The sequence below is a fragment of the Misgurnus anguillicaudatus genome, chromosome 12 (genome assembly GCF_027580225.2).
Source record: "Misgurnus anguillicaudatus chromosome 12, ASM2758022v2, whole genome shotgun sequence".
Classification (NCBI taxonomy): Eukaryota; Metazoa; Chordata; class Actinopteri; order Cypriniformes; family Cobitidae; genus Misgurnus; species Misgurnus anguillicaudatus.
The window spans coordinates 7,659,812-7,676,834 of record NC_073348.2 but is presented as its reverse complement, the minus strand read 5'-3'; the positions used below and the strand labels follow the sequence as shown (position 1 = coordinate 7,676,834).

The 17,023-nt window shown below is 35.5% G+C and overlaps 1 protein-coding gene across 1 annotated transcript; it reads left to right on the top strand.

Annotated features, from left to right (window-relative positions):
* The first annotated feature begins 2,771 nt into the window (after positions 1-2,771).
* LOC129447505 (sterile alpha motif domain-containing protein 3) lies at positions 2,772-16,383 on the top strand. The gene is given in 10 exon segments (XM_073873851.1): positions 2,772-7,041; positions 9,542-9,676; positions 9,867-10,038; positions 10,763-10,850; positions 11,259-11,423; positions 13,158-13,297; positions 13,299-13,353; positions 14,011-14,188; positions 14,282-14,361; positions 15,530-16,383. Coding segments are annotated over 10 exon segments (1,392 nt in total). The 5' UTR covers positions 2,772-6,950; the 3' UTR covers positions 15,818-16,383.
* The last annotated feature ends 640 nt before the right edge of the window (positions 16,384-17,023 follow it).

The following is a 17,023-nucleotide window of genomic DNA, read 5'->3' as shown; positions in this document are numbered from 1 at the left end:
CCTCAACCATCCAATCAGAGTTTACATGATAATTCAATGTGTTTCCATTTAAAGTGATACGAACTGTTTAGTAACTGTGGCATATTTAACTGGCTAATCAGTTAGCACGAAGACACATGTTTAATATATGACCATTGATTGTATTTGATGTACTATAAAATAAAGTGTTATATTATGTTGCTATATATTATAAAATAAAATGTTTTATTCCGTCACATGACGAGTTGATTGACATTTGGATTTGATGGCAGTTCAGAAGATCCAGCAACAACAATACCCACCTGAGATGTGGAGCTCATGTGTGCCTATATGTAATTTTTTCTTTTGTTTACTTTTATATCGTTGAGATAGCTCTGGTTGCAACATGTACGTGGGGTATAAATACACATCCAGAATGGTTAAAGTTTTGCACAGAGCATATTGTTAGTGATAAAGAAGACGTGTGGTTAAACTTCACAACCATACAACGTTGGTTCTTTGACCATTTAAAATGTTTATCAAAAAACATGCAAGATTTCACATTACATGTAGTGCGTCATCTTGCCACCAAGAGTTCACAATTTCTTAATTATTGATAACAGTGACATAAGAGCAATTGCGCAAGATTGACGGCTGGGCCACACAGTCAGAAGAGACACAAAATATTTTTGTGGAAAAGCAAAAGAATTCACGCATACATTATAATAACCTCTCTGATAATTATCACTCAAATTATTCAAAATAACTATGTATATAGAAAGTTGTGTAACTTGCATGTGTGATTAAACCTTTCATGTGTTAACATTCAAACCATTTTAAGAATTTGAGCACAAGATGATGTTAAATGCACGCACGCACTCACACACACACACACACACACACACACACACACACACACACACACACACACACACAATATGGATAAACACTAATACGCGCAAGCAGCACAGAGCTGCGCGATTCAAAAAGCACTCAAATAATTTCCTTGCTTGACAGATCACATAGGCCTACACGCAAAATTATCTCCAAATACCAGTCTTGGCAATAAAAACACCCTCAAAAATCCCGCTTATGTTTGGATCATTATGTTAATCAAACAACAGTAGACAAAAAGAAAATCACTTTTTAAAAAATGTATTATATTTCATTTAAATAATGAAGAAGACTAAATAAAATGAAGTGTTATTATTCTATTCATGTCATGTACTACTGCTATACAGTACATTATTTGTAACTTTGTTCTCCTTATTTTATAATATTTTATAATAAAATAAAAAATCTTATAATTAAACGTAGCCTATAATGTCGGTTTGACCATATTTAACCATACTGCCCTCACCACTGGGTAACAGACTCATATTGATTAGATTAATGAATAACCTACATAAATGAGCCTCTCATACTTTTTCTAATCTCTTAGACTTGATCAAACCACGGAACAGAAATTATTTATTAAAAAAAAGAATAACTGAGCAAAAAATATTTCACAATTATATTTCACCTGTATAGGGAAGAATGAGCGAATGTCCTCATGAGATTTATATTTGACCGGATAAATATTTTTTTTATAGGGTGAATATGTTGATTCTGTCAAGAACTGTCAGGAAACACAGAACACATAATCCCAATGCAGAAATGGTTTATTGAATGTTCACAGGGAAAAAAGTCTCTTAACCACCAAAAGTCAATCAGATGTCCACCGTACAGCTCGAACAATTATTCCCCGGCTATTAATGCGCGGGGTGAAGGCTTGGGGACCCCGATACGGGACAGGGTGCGTAGACCGCTCCCGTGAGCGCAGTGGCGGAGCCAGAGGGGTGTCCAGGGTGGCACTGGACACCCTTGACATGTCACTGGCCACCCCGTGTGCCACCCCAAATTTAATGCGCTACTTTCACTTAATCGCTATGTTTATTTTCGACGTGCGGCAGCGCAGCACATTGTTTAAAACAAACATTATGAATATTAACCCTCCCTGCGATCGCGGCGCAAACTCTTTATTTTTCAATCACTGCGCAAAGAGACTTGGATTACTCTGCTGATTTTGGACATACAGATATGATTTATACATCATTTAAAACGTTCAAGTGTCATTTTTTTGTGTGTCTATAAAACTGAATGTTGTGCTTTTCACAAAATTAAGAAAATATACACTCTAAAAAAAAAAATGGTTCTTCAAAGGTTCTTAAACACTGACAAAGGTTCTATATAGAACTATGTCTTTCCAAAGAACCCTTTTGAGCTGAAATGGTTCTTTAGATTGAGAAAGAGTTCTTTATTCCCGCCTTTCTGCTTCAAATTGAATCCGTTATTTCGAAGTAGCCTTCTGATTGGCTGTCAAAGCCCTGACTGAACGACATCGGCTGAGCTGCTCTGATTCAGATGACACGAACAGGTAAGCTTCATGTTTTTAATGATATAATTTGTTAACTATTTTAAAATAATTTATGGAAAACTAACATTGTGTGTATTTGTAACAGGGTTTCCGCGGGGTTGTAAAAGGTAGTAAAAGGTAGTAAATTAAATTATGCAAAATTAAGTCCAGTAAAAAGTAGTAAAAAGTATTAATCGTCAACTGACGAGGTAGTATATTTTCGATTGCTTTTTGTAACGTTATGATGCCTTGAAATTAGTTCAAATCACCTGCATATCTGGGCAAATAATCAAAGATCTTTCGTCTCTGGGATGTGATCAAAGCCTGGAGTGGAGCCGAATCACGTTCCTCTCTCCGCTGTAAGCGTTCTGTAATCACTACGGACCGGATCCACTCCGGGTTTTCTGACTGTATCACGTTAAACTGAGGTAAAAGTTTATTTCAGCTAGCATGGTCAAACTTATAATGCAGGAAGGCTCCGATGTTTTGAAGATTGATAAAGGTGTAAAAGACGATTGACTTGGCTTAGCGAAATGATGAAGACTGGCAAGCCTTTCAGTTCGTGGGCTAAGAAAACCAAACAGGTAATTGCGTGTCTTTGCACAGTATTACTAACGTAAAGGGTCCTGTATTTTGGGGGTAACGTTAAATGATCCCTCACGTTACTGATCCTCCGCAGCACGCTTTTTAATGCTATGCTGATATAGCAAGTGGCTGGTACAACGGGTTTGTTTAACTCGTGGGTAAACTTCATGTGGCGCCACAACAACCAAAAGGCAGATGACATCCAAATCCCTTGAGAGCGATTGACGAGGAATCATAAGAGGAGACTGCTTCTGAAATGCTCTCGCGGGACTTTGATGTCATCCACCTGTCGGTTCTTGCAGTTGCATTTGCGTGTGGTCACAAAAACGTAACATATATTTAAGCACAGCCGTTTAAAAACAGGTGATTTTAAGCCATTCAAACACAAACAACAGTGCGTCCGCTGTTTCTGTGTCAGAGAAGCACGCTAGCCGCGCATTCGTTTCTCATTGAGCTTGTGTTGTACGTATTTTTGCCGCTTTATTGGCCTTAAATAACACATATGCCTCAAAAATCCCGTCTTTGCAAATATCCTCATATAAACACGACCATTTAGGTCTTAAGAGAAAGTAAACAGCAGAAACATTGCGCACAAACTAGCACATCAGCGCTGCCTCTATTGTAACATAATATTTTGTTGATAAAGGTACAGTCATTCAATTAACAACTGTCACTATGGTTACAGACATCCTGTGCGAATTCTACACGAGTTTGACTCGAGTTACTCGTTCAGGGTTTATATTCATACTAGGGCTGTCAAAATTAACGCGTTAATAACGCGTTAACGCAAATTCATTTTAACGCCACTAATTTTATTAACGGAGATTAACGCAACGCGCAATTTCTGTTTGACCCTTGGTCCAGCCCATAGTTGAATGAACAGAGACACAGACAAATGTGACTCTCTCTAAATGAGTAAAAGGTTTTCACAGAAATAAGAACATTAAGCAAATCGTCTACCAAATCCAATGCTCTAAATGCTCGTTGGACATCTGAAATTATCTTTATTTATACGTCTGAGAAATGTAACGTTACCGTCCTCCTAATGCTTAATCTAATACAAAAATGTGTCTCAATTCATTTTGGTTTCGCTTTTGTGCATGACTTAGAAAATAGACTGCAGGACTTGCTTGATGTTAAAATAGTCATTAAGAGAGATAAAGTTCGGTACCTGATTAATGTTAAAGAGTTATTAAGAGCGACAAGACTCAAAAGCGATCCCCTCACGCTGACTGACTGATATCTGAAGCGCGTGCACACAGACGCGCGAGTGCGCGACCCGGATATAGACATCTACACAAACTTACAGTTTTTAAAATATCTGTTTTGATAAGAATTCACGCAGGTAGGCTCTATAATCTGTTATGTCTTAAGTAAATGTTTGGTTAACTGTTGGGTAAAACTATCTGATGTGTATATTAGATCCCTTAGATTTTAAGCAGTCTGTCTCAATGTCAATCAAACAAAAGGAAAAAAGTTGAACATACATTGATGATGTTTTTGCTTTGTGTGTGCTAAATCTATTAGTTTTACCAGTGATTTTAAGGTATTGATGTGGTAATATAATGTATGGATGTGGAAATTTTTGTGGTAATTTGACTCTTTCAACTTCAAACACGTGTAGTTCTGTCATATTTTGTTATATTTCAACAAATCATGCATTGTTCTATGTTTTAATAGAGAATGTCAAAATATGAACAACTATTTTTTTTAAATTTGCTAATTCCGACTCAACTTGCCAGCACAGGTCACAAATGATGCAGCAGCAAACAAAAATGGAGAAAGAAAAATCTTCTGAAAGGAAAATTCATATACAAAACAATGGCTAGTAATTCTGTTAAAATGTAAACAGGCTGTTGTTAACATACATTTGCATAAAGCATCTATATATGTATATATGAATATTAAAAACCTGAAAAGTGTTAAATTAGGGTAAATTTAGAATGGATAAAAATGTGCGATTAATTTGCGATTAATCGCAGTTAACTCATGAAATCATGCGATTAATCTAGATTAATTTTTTTAATCTATTGACAGCCCTAATTCATACATAACGTTACTGTATTAGAGCTGTAACTGTAAGCTGTTGTGTGAACAGAACAGACCCTGGATTATTTGTTTATGTGTACTGAATAATATGATATGAAAAAGTTGTATTTGTTCACATTAGTAAGTGCATTATATAACATAAACAAACAATGAAAAATATAGAGTATATAATCATTAATTAATTCTTGTTTATGTCATTACAGTAATTGATGGTGGTTCATGGTGCATTCACTAATGTTAACAGTTTCAACTTTGATTAAAAAATGATTAGTAAATGCTAAAATAAATACATTTACAATTAATAAATAATTAATCAAAGATTCATTAAAGGTGGTGATATTCATGTTTTCTTTTTATACAGTATAGTGAGTTATTTAGCAGTTTCGCCTTAATCTGAAATGCCCTGCAAACTACAGCTACCTATATGCCACATGAGACTTCAATATGGAATTTATGGCAAAAAAATCTCCCCTTAAAATGCTATTGGTCTCGCCTACATAAAGTGTTAGGTAAAGGAATATGACTTGGCCTGAAAAATATTTCAGTCAGAAGAATTTTTTTCACTTTAATTCTTTTTTGTGTGTTATATATATGTCAAAATCTGTGTAAATAATAGAAAGGTCGCTGATTAACTCTTGCAATTCAGTGTCGTGATGGTTTTAAAAAATATTCTGAAGGTAGTAAAAAAGGTAGTAAAAAGTAGTCAATTTAACTTAAGGATTTCTGTATAAACCCTGTGTAAATAACATTAAGCATTTACCGTTGAATTACCATATTTTAGGTTAAATATTTTGATGTTATGTGAGGCTTGCTCGTGTTTAAGAGAGTGAACTGACGCGAGACGGACATTTTACTAAAAATAATTAAAAAGGTCAGTTTAGAGAACACCGTAAGTTACTGAAGATGTAAAATGTAAGTTTTGTGTGTTTGTTTGTGTCCGCGCTGACATAAAGTCTGACAAAGGCTTAACGTTAGTCCACACACACGGGTATTCAGAAGCTTGCAAAATGTGACCTGAATAGTATTGCATTGCATTCTGTTTTGTAATATAATGGGATAATTGTACATGTATCTGCATACAGATAAGCTTTGTCAGCACAGTTATTATAAGCAATATTTTGGCTACGTTTGCTGTTGCACATGTAAACAAAAGAGGCAACGGAACACAATTTGACGTAAAACCAAAAGGATAACGGCGCAACCTCCAGCGTCAAACTCTGGAGACTCTCGCTGCGTCCCAAACCGCGTACTTCCATACTACATAGTAGGCGAAAAGCACTACTTCTCGTACTCTTTGCCTACTATATAGTATGGAAGTAGGCGGTTTGGGGCGCAGCGAGATTCTCCAATTTCCCCAGCAACACAACAGCACTGCCACCGGAGTTTCTGCAAATCTTTGCTCTGGTACGAGTTTTAAAAAAGGTTAAGTTTCAGGGACCTGATACTGCGTCTGCGTGTGGACGAACGGCCAAACCGCGGTCTCAATAAACTTTCAACATGCGAAATATCTATGCAGACATCTGCGTATGATGGTACAGTTAACTTTTCACGTCAAAAACTGCGTGGAAACCGCGGTGCCTCCTTCGTTGCAAAGCAACCACGAGCCACACTCTCCATAGACTCAGTACGTCTTCATGCGTTATTTCGTGTATTTGTGTCAAAATAATAGCGTCTTGACAGATTATACAGCTCTGGGTTTTCCTGTACAGCTATGATCAGCTGTTCTTCCGTCTTAACACATAATGATACATTGTTTACAGGATGCAATTTTACTTGGTTATGTGTTTTTTTAATGCTAAGTTAACGTAAAAATCATCCTTTCAAAGTTTACACTCTCCGCACATAAACATTTTGCTTTTTAAAAATATTGTTAACTAAAGTTGAGTGTTCTTATAAAACATAGATTACACGGACAAAGTGCTCAGTTTAATTACTTTATTTTTATCTCTGTTGTAGGTGGATCATGAGCAAAGATCTCAAAAATTGGACTGTTGTCCAGGTCTGCCATTGGCTTCAAACCAATGGTTTAGGCGAATTTTGTGATACATTCAACGGTAAGACATGGAAAGTTACGGATGCACTTTTTGCCCTATAAAGAATGTGTCAATATCGAAGTATTTAAGACACCTGCAATGTTTTCATGAAAGCAAACCAAATTTCTCTGTGAAATGCATATTTGGTTGCCCAAACGTATACAAGAAAATAAGCTCTTACCGGGTGCACATATTTCGTAAACACAATAAAAGGACTCCACACTGCACAAGAAATGATGATTTGGACATTGCACCAGAAGAACATGACTATGAAGAGGACTGTGATGAAACTGTTTCTGTTGACTCCTTTTCAGAACAATTTACTCAAAATATACAGAGACATTTTGCTTTATTTTGTTTAAAGCTTCAAGAGCAGCATGTTGTCTCGAGGACTGTGACAAACAGTGTTGTCAATGAGGTAAAAAGTTTGATTGGAGTGTTCAGTGAACAGTACAGAGACCTTCTAAAGAAATTCCTATCTGATTCAGGGATACAGGCAGATTGTCAAGCTAAAATTAAGCTTCTGCTTGAAAAAGATCTATTTGGACAGTGTTTTTACCACGTAGCTTCAGATTATCAGTTTGAACGATACTGTGTTAAGGAACTTGGTTTGATTGAACCAATCGAATATGTGTTAGGTTTTGACCCAAGTGGAAAAAAGGAAACATTTCAGTATATTCCTATTCTTGAAGTCCTTAAAAAGGTTGTACAGAGAAGTGAAGTGTTTCATGCTCTCTAGGAAAAAGATGCTTCAGATACAGACAATTTAAAGGATTTCTCTGATGGAGTGTTCTTTAAAAAACACAAATTTTTCAGTCGTCACACCCCTGAAGAATTGTTGACATTACAGCTATATACAGATGAGTTTGAAATCACAAACTGTCTAGGTTCAAAAAAACTTTTTCACAAAATAGCTTGTATATACTTTGTTCTTGGCAATTTACCATTGAAATACAGGTCCCAACTGAAGAACATACATGTTGCCATTCTTGTCAAAAACAAGCTGTTGCAAAAGTATGGTTATGAACGTCTACTTCAGCCCCTCATCCGTGATCTTAAGCATTTAGAAACCAATGGAGTGACTGTTGAAATAGACAAAGAGTACCACACAAGAAAAGGTGCACTGTTTTCAGTATCAGCTGATAACTTGTCGGCCCATGCATTGGCTGGCTTTAACCAATGTTTCAGTCATGGTTTCATTTGCCGTTACTGCCTGTGTCACCACAATGAAATGGCTCAAAAAACAGATGAGACGCTCTGTACTCTACGATCCCCAGACACTCATAGTCAACATCTACAATCTGAAGTGGCTAAATCTCTCTATGGGGTTATTGGACATTGTCCATTTATGCAGATACCTTCTTTTGAGGTAACAGAGTCTTTCCCACCTGATTTAATGCATGACATTTTGGAGGGTGTAATTCCACAATTGCTAAAACTTGTCTTGCATAAGCTACATCAGGAATCTATTGTTACCCTTCAACAATTCAACAAACAAATGGAGGAATTCTCCTTCGGACAAAATTACATCAAGACAAGACCTGTGTTGTTGAAACCAACAGTGTTTCAAAACAGTGCAATTCCAGGAAAAGCTGTTGAAAGGCTCACACTCTTCAGACTTCTACCTTTCCTTATCGGTAGTTTTGTACCGAAGAATAATGCTTACTGGAATCTTTATCTGTTACTCCGTTCAGTATGTGACATAATTCTTGCACCAGTCATAGGAAAGAGCTGGTTGAGTCATCTAAGAGGTCTCATTACAGACTTTCTTTCAAATTTTCAGAAACTTTTCCCAGAAAGTTTTACACCAAAGATTCATTTTTTGGTGCATTATCCTCGCTTGATTGAACATTTTGGACCATTAAGAGCACACTGGTGCCTAAGATATGAAGCCAAACATCTCTATTTCAAAAGACTTTCATCTGTGGTCAACAACTATCAAAACATAACGAAAACCCTTGCAAAACGATATCAGATGAGACAGTGTTGGGAAGCCCAGTCTAACTGCACTCCTAATTCTGAAGCAATTCCAGGCTCTGTGATAGAACTTCCTCTATGCACACTCCCACTGGGACTCAGGGAAGTTATTGAAGAAAAAAATAATGTTGAGCTTGAATCAGTTTGGGAAACTAAGCATCTGGAGCATGATAGGGTTGGCTACAAAGTCGGTGATTATTTCATTTTTGACCTGGTACATGCTGAGGAAATCCCAGTTTTTCTAAAGCTCATTCACATTCTGAAAATCCAGGAAGAGTGGAAACTCTGTGGCAGGATTTTCCTGAGTAACTCCTTTTCTGAGCATTTGCATGCTTATAATGTAAAATCAACTGCTTACTGGATCATGCTTAATCCTGGTGATGAAGTAGACTACCATGCACTTGACTGCTACTCAGACATGAAGGATAATCTGTACATCTCACTACAACATCGTCCTGTGAGAAAACATTCTATAGTTATTTTATTTATTTTGCCTAAGTCACTGATTCTCAATATTCCAACTGTTTTTTTTCTGTCTCTTCAGAGCATGAGATTGATGGCCCAACTTTAGAAGTAATCACAGAACGAATGGCAGAGCGACTAACACCTGTTATCAAAAAGCAGACAATTTTTATGAACCTGCTTGATAAACTTAAAGAGAAAACCCACACAAGGGTAAGTTTCTATTTTGAGTGGAAACAAGTAGCAAATCCCTGTTAAGCTATACTTAATTGGTTAAGCTTTATTTCTTTACTGTATATATTTAGATTTTTATATTTGTAAACCAAAACCTGAATTTGTAAACCAAAACCTGTTACTTGTTGCTAATCACATTATTCTATTCTGTGTGTAACTTAGGTCAATGCCAGAACATTTAATTTTGACCAGGCCTCAAGCAGGCCAGTCGTCATGTTTTTCTTTTCCTCCAATCTTGATGGCTGCACTAGAGAGAAGAGACCCTGTTCTCAGATGTCCCAAAAAGTCTAAACTGAGAACAGTTCTAATTCAGAGTCTTTTTGAACACCTCAGCGTTAGAACAATGTAAGTGATAGTTTTGTTCATTAACCTAAACATGAAATTGTTATGGCTATCTTCTCATATTTTATGAATGCCTAATAATTGATTTCTTTCTTCAATGGATATTTAGATATACACATGCTGCTACATACAGGCCATGTTTACACAGCACCAGAGCAATGTTGTCAGTCCACATTTGAGTCTTTAATATGGTAGCGTTTAGATACAGTTTTGAACCTGTAAATGCAACAAGAGTTTTTAATTTTGCAGCTTTTCCATCAACTTAAGTTGAGATCAGACTTTTATTACTAAACACTACAGTTACTTTAAACTTCTGTTTTTACCTTTATATTTATCTTTTAAACACAAAAACATGCACACATGAAAAAAAACTGAAAAAAAAAGTCTTTACAGGTTATCAGTTTATATAACATAATTAGAGTAAGATTGTGAAAGTGATGTAACTGTCAAGTTTTCAATATTTTACAGTTCTTCCCTCAACGTAAACAAATTAATACCCAGTTTGGATCCTAATGAATGAAAAGCTAAATGCTAACATGTACAATGATTAAGGGAAAACATTGAGAAAAGAGATGTATTAATTTCGTCTTTCAGGGAAGAACATAGTAAAATATTTTTTTCCCTTTAAATTGCATAGTGGTACCAGATTTAAATATTAAACCAGATTTAAAATTTTATGTAAATGCATTTTAAGCTAACGCTATTTTACTTCATATTGTATTGTCAGGTATCCATCCCATCAACAGTATGTCGAATCATTGTCTGCTTTGATAACAGCATTTCCCTGCCTTAAAGAAAACTTTGGATCGGGTTATGTAAGTTTTTAAATGATACTTTTTCTCTTTCCATATTTCTATCTTTCTGATATGTGATTGTGCTTTACTTTTTTTTAGGCATAGTTCCCCAAAATAAAAATCCTGTAATCATATATTCACTGTCATGTAGCTCGAAACCTGTATGACTTTTTGTTCAGTGTAACATAAAACACATTAGGAATGTCTCAGTGGTTTTGTGTTCATACAATGGACGTCAATAGGAGCCAATGTTGTTTGGTTACAAACATTCTTTAAAATATCTTTTGTGAAAAAAAGGAAGTTATACAGGTTAGGAATGACATGAGCGTGATTAAAATAGAAAATACTTTTCTTTTTGCTGAACTATCCCTTTAAGCAAAATGATGTAACCCACATAGCAAGTACTTTTATGTATTTTCTTTTTGTCAGGATGGCCTGCTTGAGTCCTTAAAAAATAAATTTAAAAAGGAGAGACTTCCACTTATCTATAATGAGGAAGTAGAGAAAATGAAAGCGAAGTTTGGAGTTCCAGGCTGTGGTAGAAAACGTGCACCGGAGACAGTTTCTTGCCACACAATTACAAGGCGGCGAACAGTAGGTTTATACTTAAGTAATATCACTCGAGTAGGAGTGTGATATAGCTCTATATCATCACGGCTGTGATTAGGCCAGAGGCACGAGGCCGCAGGCCGAGTGCCGGAGGCAATCACAGCCGTGATGATATAGAGCTATATCACACGACTCCGAGAGCGATATTGCTTTTATACAACAGTTCGACGGCACACGTTTGAAAAACGAAAACTAGAAAACAACAACGGAGTTATTTTAAAAGCCTCTTTGTTTGAGAACTACTTCTTCCGCCACGGATTTGAGGGCGGCCAGAATGACAGGTAAAACTTTCGGCTGCTTTGAAGCTCATAACAACTCAATGGACGGAAAAGCCGTTTCTTTATATTACTGTTTCTTGGTCACAAAGTGTAGTTTTAAGATTAGTTCAGTCGAGAATGTATCTGTATTATATTTAAATCTGCAGTCGATTAGTAAAGATAGCGCCTGTTTGAACGTTTGCTTAGTGAGATTCGGTACAAATGAGAACCAAAGCATGAGCGGGCATCAGTGTTCACTCGCCCCGCTGACCACCGCCCTCTCTGGGCTACATTTCTGAAAGGGATCCCCTGGCTCTCATGTTGGCCTTGTTTGTTTATGATGATCGTCAAAATGAGATCAAATCAGCAGTATTTGGTGTCATGATCAAACTTGTACTTGTTTTTTTATTCATATTTAGTGTCTTTTGTGTTGTTATTGTTTTGGCGCGAGGTAAAAGTTAATAAAACTATACTTGTGAAACGTTACTATTGCTTTCTCATGTATTCTTAACGCGATACGAGCACTCGATTATTATTATTAAACTTTGTTCTTGTCAGTACTATACAAAACGTTTTTTTATAAGTGTCAGAGAGATGTTTTTGCATGCTGCTTATAAATATACCAGTGGCGATATCTCATAACATGTTTTAATAGTCACGTCACGATAAAGTAAATGATCAATGTCCACATTTAAAAGCTGCGGGGCTTACCTGCAGTTCCACTGTGTTTTCGCGTTCTGATAAAAGATATAGCTCCAGAAAAAAACGAGTGTTTATATTCCTCTTTCCAAGTGTTAAGCGTCCACACGATGTGACAAGACATTTCTCCCATTAACTTTAACGTAACATCCAAAAGCGCTGATCTTTGACGGAATAATACTTCAGATTGGGGATTCACAGACTGATTTATGAGCTAGTAAACTAATGAGACACACACACGGAGAGTGATTCACACAGCGCGTCTGTGTTTTTCCATTCAGAGATGAGCCTGCTTAGGACCTCCATTCACTAGGTGGCGGAATAATACGAAAGGTGAAGCGGTTTCAGTGCCGTTATCAGTACAATATCGTATAGCTCTTAGCCAATCAGATTCGAGAACCAGAAAGAACTGTTGTATAAAGTAGTATATATGCAATATACAGTGTTTAGGTCAATGCTATTTGTTCTTGATTTTTCTTTGTCAGTTATACATTTTGGTAAATATGTTAGTACATTTATATAATATAATGTTTGTGATACAGATATAACATGTAGTCACATTTAGTACTTTGCACATTCATCTAGATTCTAGATGTTGAAAGCCTTCATAATCCTGCTCTAACAAAGTAATTAAACCGTAAACACAGCACTTAAAATCATTATGTGCAAATCAGTTGTTGTCTTATCACTATGCATTTTTTATCACAATTCCCTATAATTGTCTAAACATTTGTGTTTGTGCCAATAATTTAATTTATTGTAGGAAGAAGAGTATGACGCAGATAATGAAATGAATATCATGCAAGATGTTAATGCCATGGCAGAGGAAATTCAGAAGTCTCGGCCTGACATGGCACTGCCAGAAAAGATGCTTCTGAGTACAAAAGCCTATAGAAGAACATACTCACTCCACTAGAGACATACTTCAAGAATTTACTTGTCTGAAAATGCCCAGAATGGTATGTTTTTACAATTGTGTCAATAATGAATAATGCCCATTTTTTAGCACAAAATATTGTTACAGTTCTTAAAACAGGAGTGATCTATCTATTAACTTATATTTTCGTTTTTGCTCTGCTAATACTATTTAGATGTCTGTAAAGCTATGAGTACAGACTAGTTAAGTGATAACTGTACCAATGCTCAAGCATCCCAGAAATGTTGAACTTAAAGATCCCTTTAAGTTCAACATTTCTGTAATGCTTGAGCATTGGTACAGTTCACCCAAAAATGAAAGTTCCGTCATAATTTACTTACCCTCATGTCGTTCTTAACCTGTTTGTGTTTCTTTATTCTATTGAACACAAAATTATATTTGCATAAATTATAGTAAGCACACAATTGAATGGTACCCATTGACTTCCATAGTGGAAAAACCAAATACTATGCAAGTCAATAGGTAATGCCAACTGTGTGCATCCAAATAAAGAATCTCATACAGGTTAAGAACAACAGATGGGTTAGTATGACAGAATTTTTGGGTGAACTATCCCTTATAGTAGTCTTGAAATGTTGCTTGTCTAATTAGATTACAGAACTGGAATAGTAGAAGCATACCCTTTTTCATTTGTCATTGTAATCTAAAACAAGAACTTAATGTATAATGTTTGAAAAAGCTTCTTCTAGAGATGAAGGACATTTCAAGAGTGGATGTGGATAAACAAGTCACAACAGTTCTGAACAAAATGGCTCCTGCAATACTTGAGAAGCTCCCCCTGTTGGCTACACACTCCGAATTGGCCAAGCAGTGCAATGAGAAAATTATGGACTATAATGAGGGACCAGTGAAAAGAGGTAAAACGTATTTAGTGTTTGAAGTGTTTACCTAATAAACTGTGTACCCTCTTTTCAATAATAATAATATTAATTTTAATCCTTGTGTCATAGGTTTGCAGTTGGAAGCAGCAGTACTATGCATTCCGGGTCTGTTCAATGAGGACTCTTCTTTTTTGTTCTCCACTAAGCAAGTAAGTGATGCACGATACATAAAAATACTTTCATTGTACTTTCATTTTCATCAAATATGTTTGTGTCTTTCAGTTTTTAGCATTTGCTTTAGGCTTTTACACAGAACAATTCTAATGTCTGGTCTAATGGAGTTGTGATTTAAAGCAACACTAAAGAACTCTGGCTCTTTGCTCCCCCTACAGGTTAGAAGCGTAATTGTTCATTACCACTGTTGTAAATACTGCAGCATAGCTGGCTCTGATTGGATTGTAGGTCTGCCGTAAAGCAAGTTTTTGTAGTTTTCACTCGAACTACAGGACCGCTACCCGACGGTTGGAAACTTCTTTAGTGCGGTTTTGGCCGATAGAGGGCTGCAAAGCGAATGTGAAAGTGCCATTCACCCTGTTTTGTGTTGATGAACCACTGAAACTTTTTTGGAAACGTTATTTTAAGGTAAAAAAACCTCTTTGGTGTTGCTTTAAATAAAAAATATATAAAATGAATATTTTTCATTATTTTAACTCTTTCCCCGCCAATAACGCTTTCCTGACGAGTTTTTATTGTAATTTATAATTCCGCTATTATCCACTAGGTGACGCTCTTACCCAAATTATAAAAACTGAAGCATCAGCGATTTTAACAACATTGAAAAATCTCTGTATGTTTTGATCATCTCTAACAAAAGTATTTTACAAAATTGCAATTGTTTGAGCTTATTGCACAAAATTTGGTATTTTTGAAAAAACCTACCCCATATTTGAAAGGTTATAAAAAGAGAACAAATGAAGATAGGATGAAACATTTTTGTGTGTTTGTTTGTTTTTGAAGCAGTGAGTCTGTTCTTTCATTTGATATATTGTATGTTTATATATTTATAGAAGAACATTTTCTTGGAAGACATTTTGTGAAACTTTTGTGAAAATCACAAAAAATGCTAGCAGGCAACTTTTTAAAATAAAGGCTGGCAGGGAATAAGTTCACCAAAGTCTTCACCCAAGTCTTCCATAACTTAAACTTATGTCTTTTCAAGCTTTGATTATTACTTTCATTATTGTAAAACATAACAGGAGATTTTTTTTATCTTTATGTTAATTATTATAGGAGAAAATGTCATGTAGTCATGTAGTCTCATCTTTTAATGTCATGTAGTCTCATCTTTTAATTTTAGATTTCTATATTTCTATGCAGACTGACAATGTAACACTCTACATCCTGATCAGCTGCAGAGAGGGACAACCACTGAGTCACACATCTATCAAAATAGTGATGGACAGCGAAACCATCGTAGAGGATTGTGCGGACATATCATTAGCACTTAGCCTTCTCTTTTGTACATATTTTGTCTTTGGAATAGAGTACCCAAAGGGACTCAGAAAGACTATGCTTTTCCTTGAGGGATTTGTCTTTAAGATGAAGGAAGAGAAAACTCTTCCTATGTCAGTGAAGAGGGTCTTCAACTTTCTCTGCCAGTCTTAAATAAGGGCATGCATTTTTGTGTTTGTTCATAAATTTTCAAGTTGGGCTCTGTTCACTCAAACAGTTGTTATTGTTTATATATATATATCAGTTACGCACGCACACACTCACAAAGATTACATAAACAACCATTTAAAGAGAGTGTATAACATTGCTAGCCAAATATTTGTGCACCTATAAAATGATTAACAAGTAACTGATTAGTTATGTAGTTGGAAATCAATTGAAGTGATTTTAAAAATGTATTTATCTGACCTGTTCACTTGAGCAATTGTAGTGATATGGTTAAAATGTAAAATAATATGGTAAAGGGTAAAAGTGATATTGTTTAAATAAAAAAATGAGTTTTTTGAGCTACTTTTGTGTATGTATATATATATGTTTATATTTGTTGTTAATGTCTAATATTATAAACACAAATGATACAAAATAAAAGTATTTGGTAAATAAAAGTATTTGCGGTTTTATTTTTAACTGTTAAACATTTTAAAATGGGCAAAAAAGTAAAAATAAGTGAATATAATAACTCCCTGACATCTGATACATTAAAGGTTCTTTATAGCACCACTAAGGTTCTATATAGCACTTTTTAAGGCAAGGTTCTATATAGAACTGTCTAAAAAAGGGTTCTATATAGTACCAAAAAGGGTGCTGCTATTGTTACAAGCTGAAGAACCCTTATTTAGTACTATATAGAACCATTTTTCTTAAGAGTGTACATAATGCGCGTTCTGTTATCTCTCCATCAGTGACGTCTTTTCAAAAACGCTTCAGAAAAATTACTGTTACTTAACGAATACTTTTCCTACCATCAGAAGATAAATGTCATGTCTACATAATGCTTGGAATCTTTAAAATAATGTAAGTGAAGTCGTACATTTTGCTAATACTAGCTACATGATTTATTTTCACCGTATATGCTGGAAGTGTGGTAATTGTCTTGTGGACTGAATCTAAGATTGACAATTATTTTTACAACAAAACCCAGCACCATGTTTTCATTCTTGACGTGATCTTTATAGGCTACTGTATGGTTGTTAATTCGACTGGATTGCCACATTGAACTTGAAAGCGCGACGCGCATTTCCAATAGTGCGCGTGCACAGCCAGAGCTTAAACGACTTCATATTCGCGTCTTTTTGGCTTAAACGGACAAATGCTCATAATGTCAAAATAGCTGTCTTGGTGATTTTCATACTAAACATT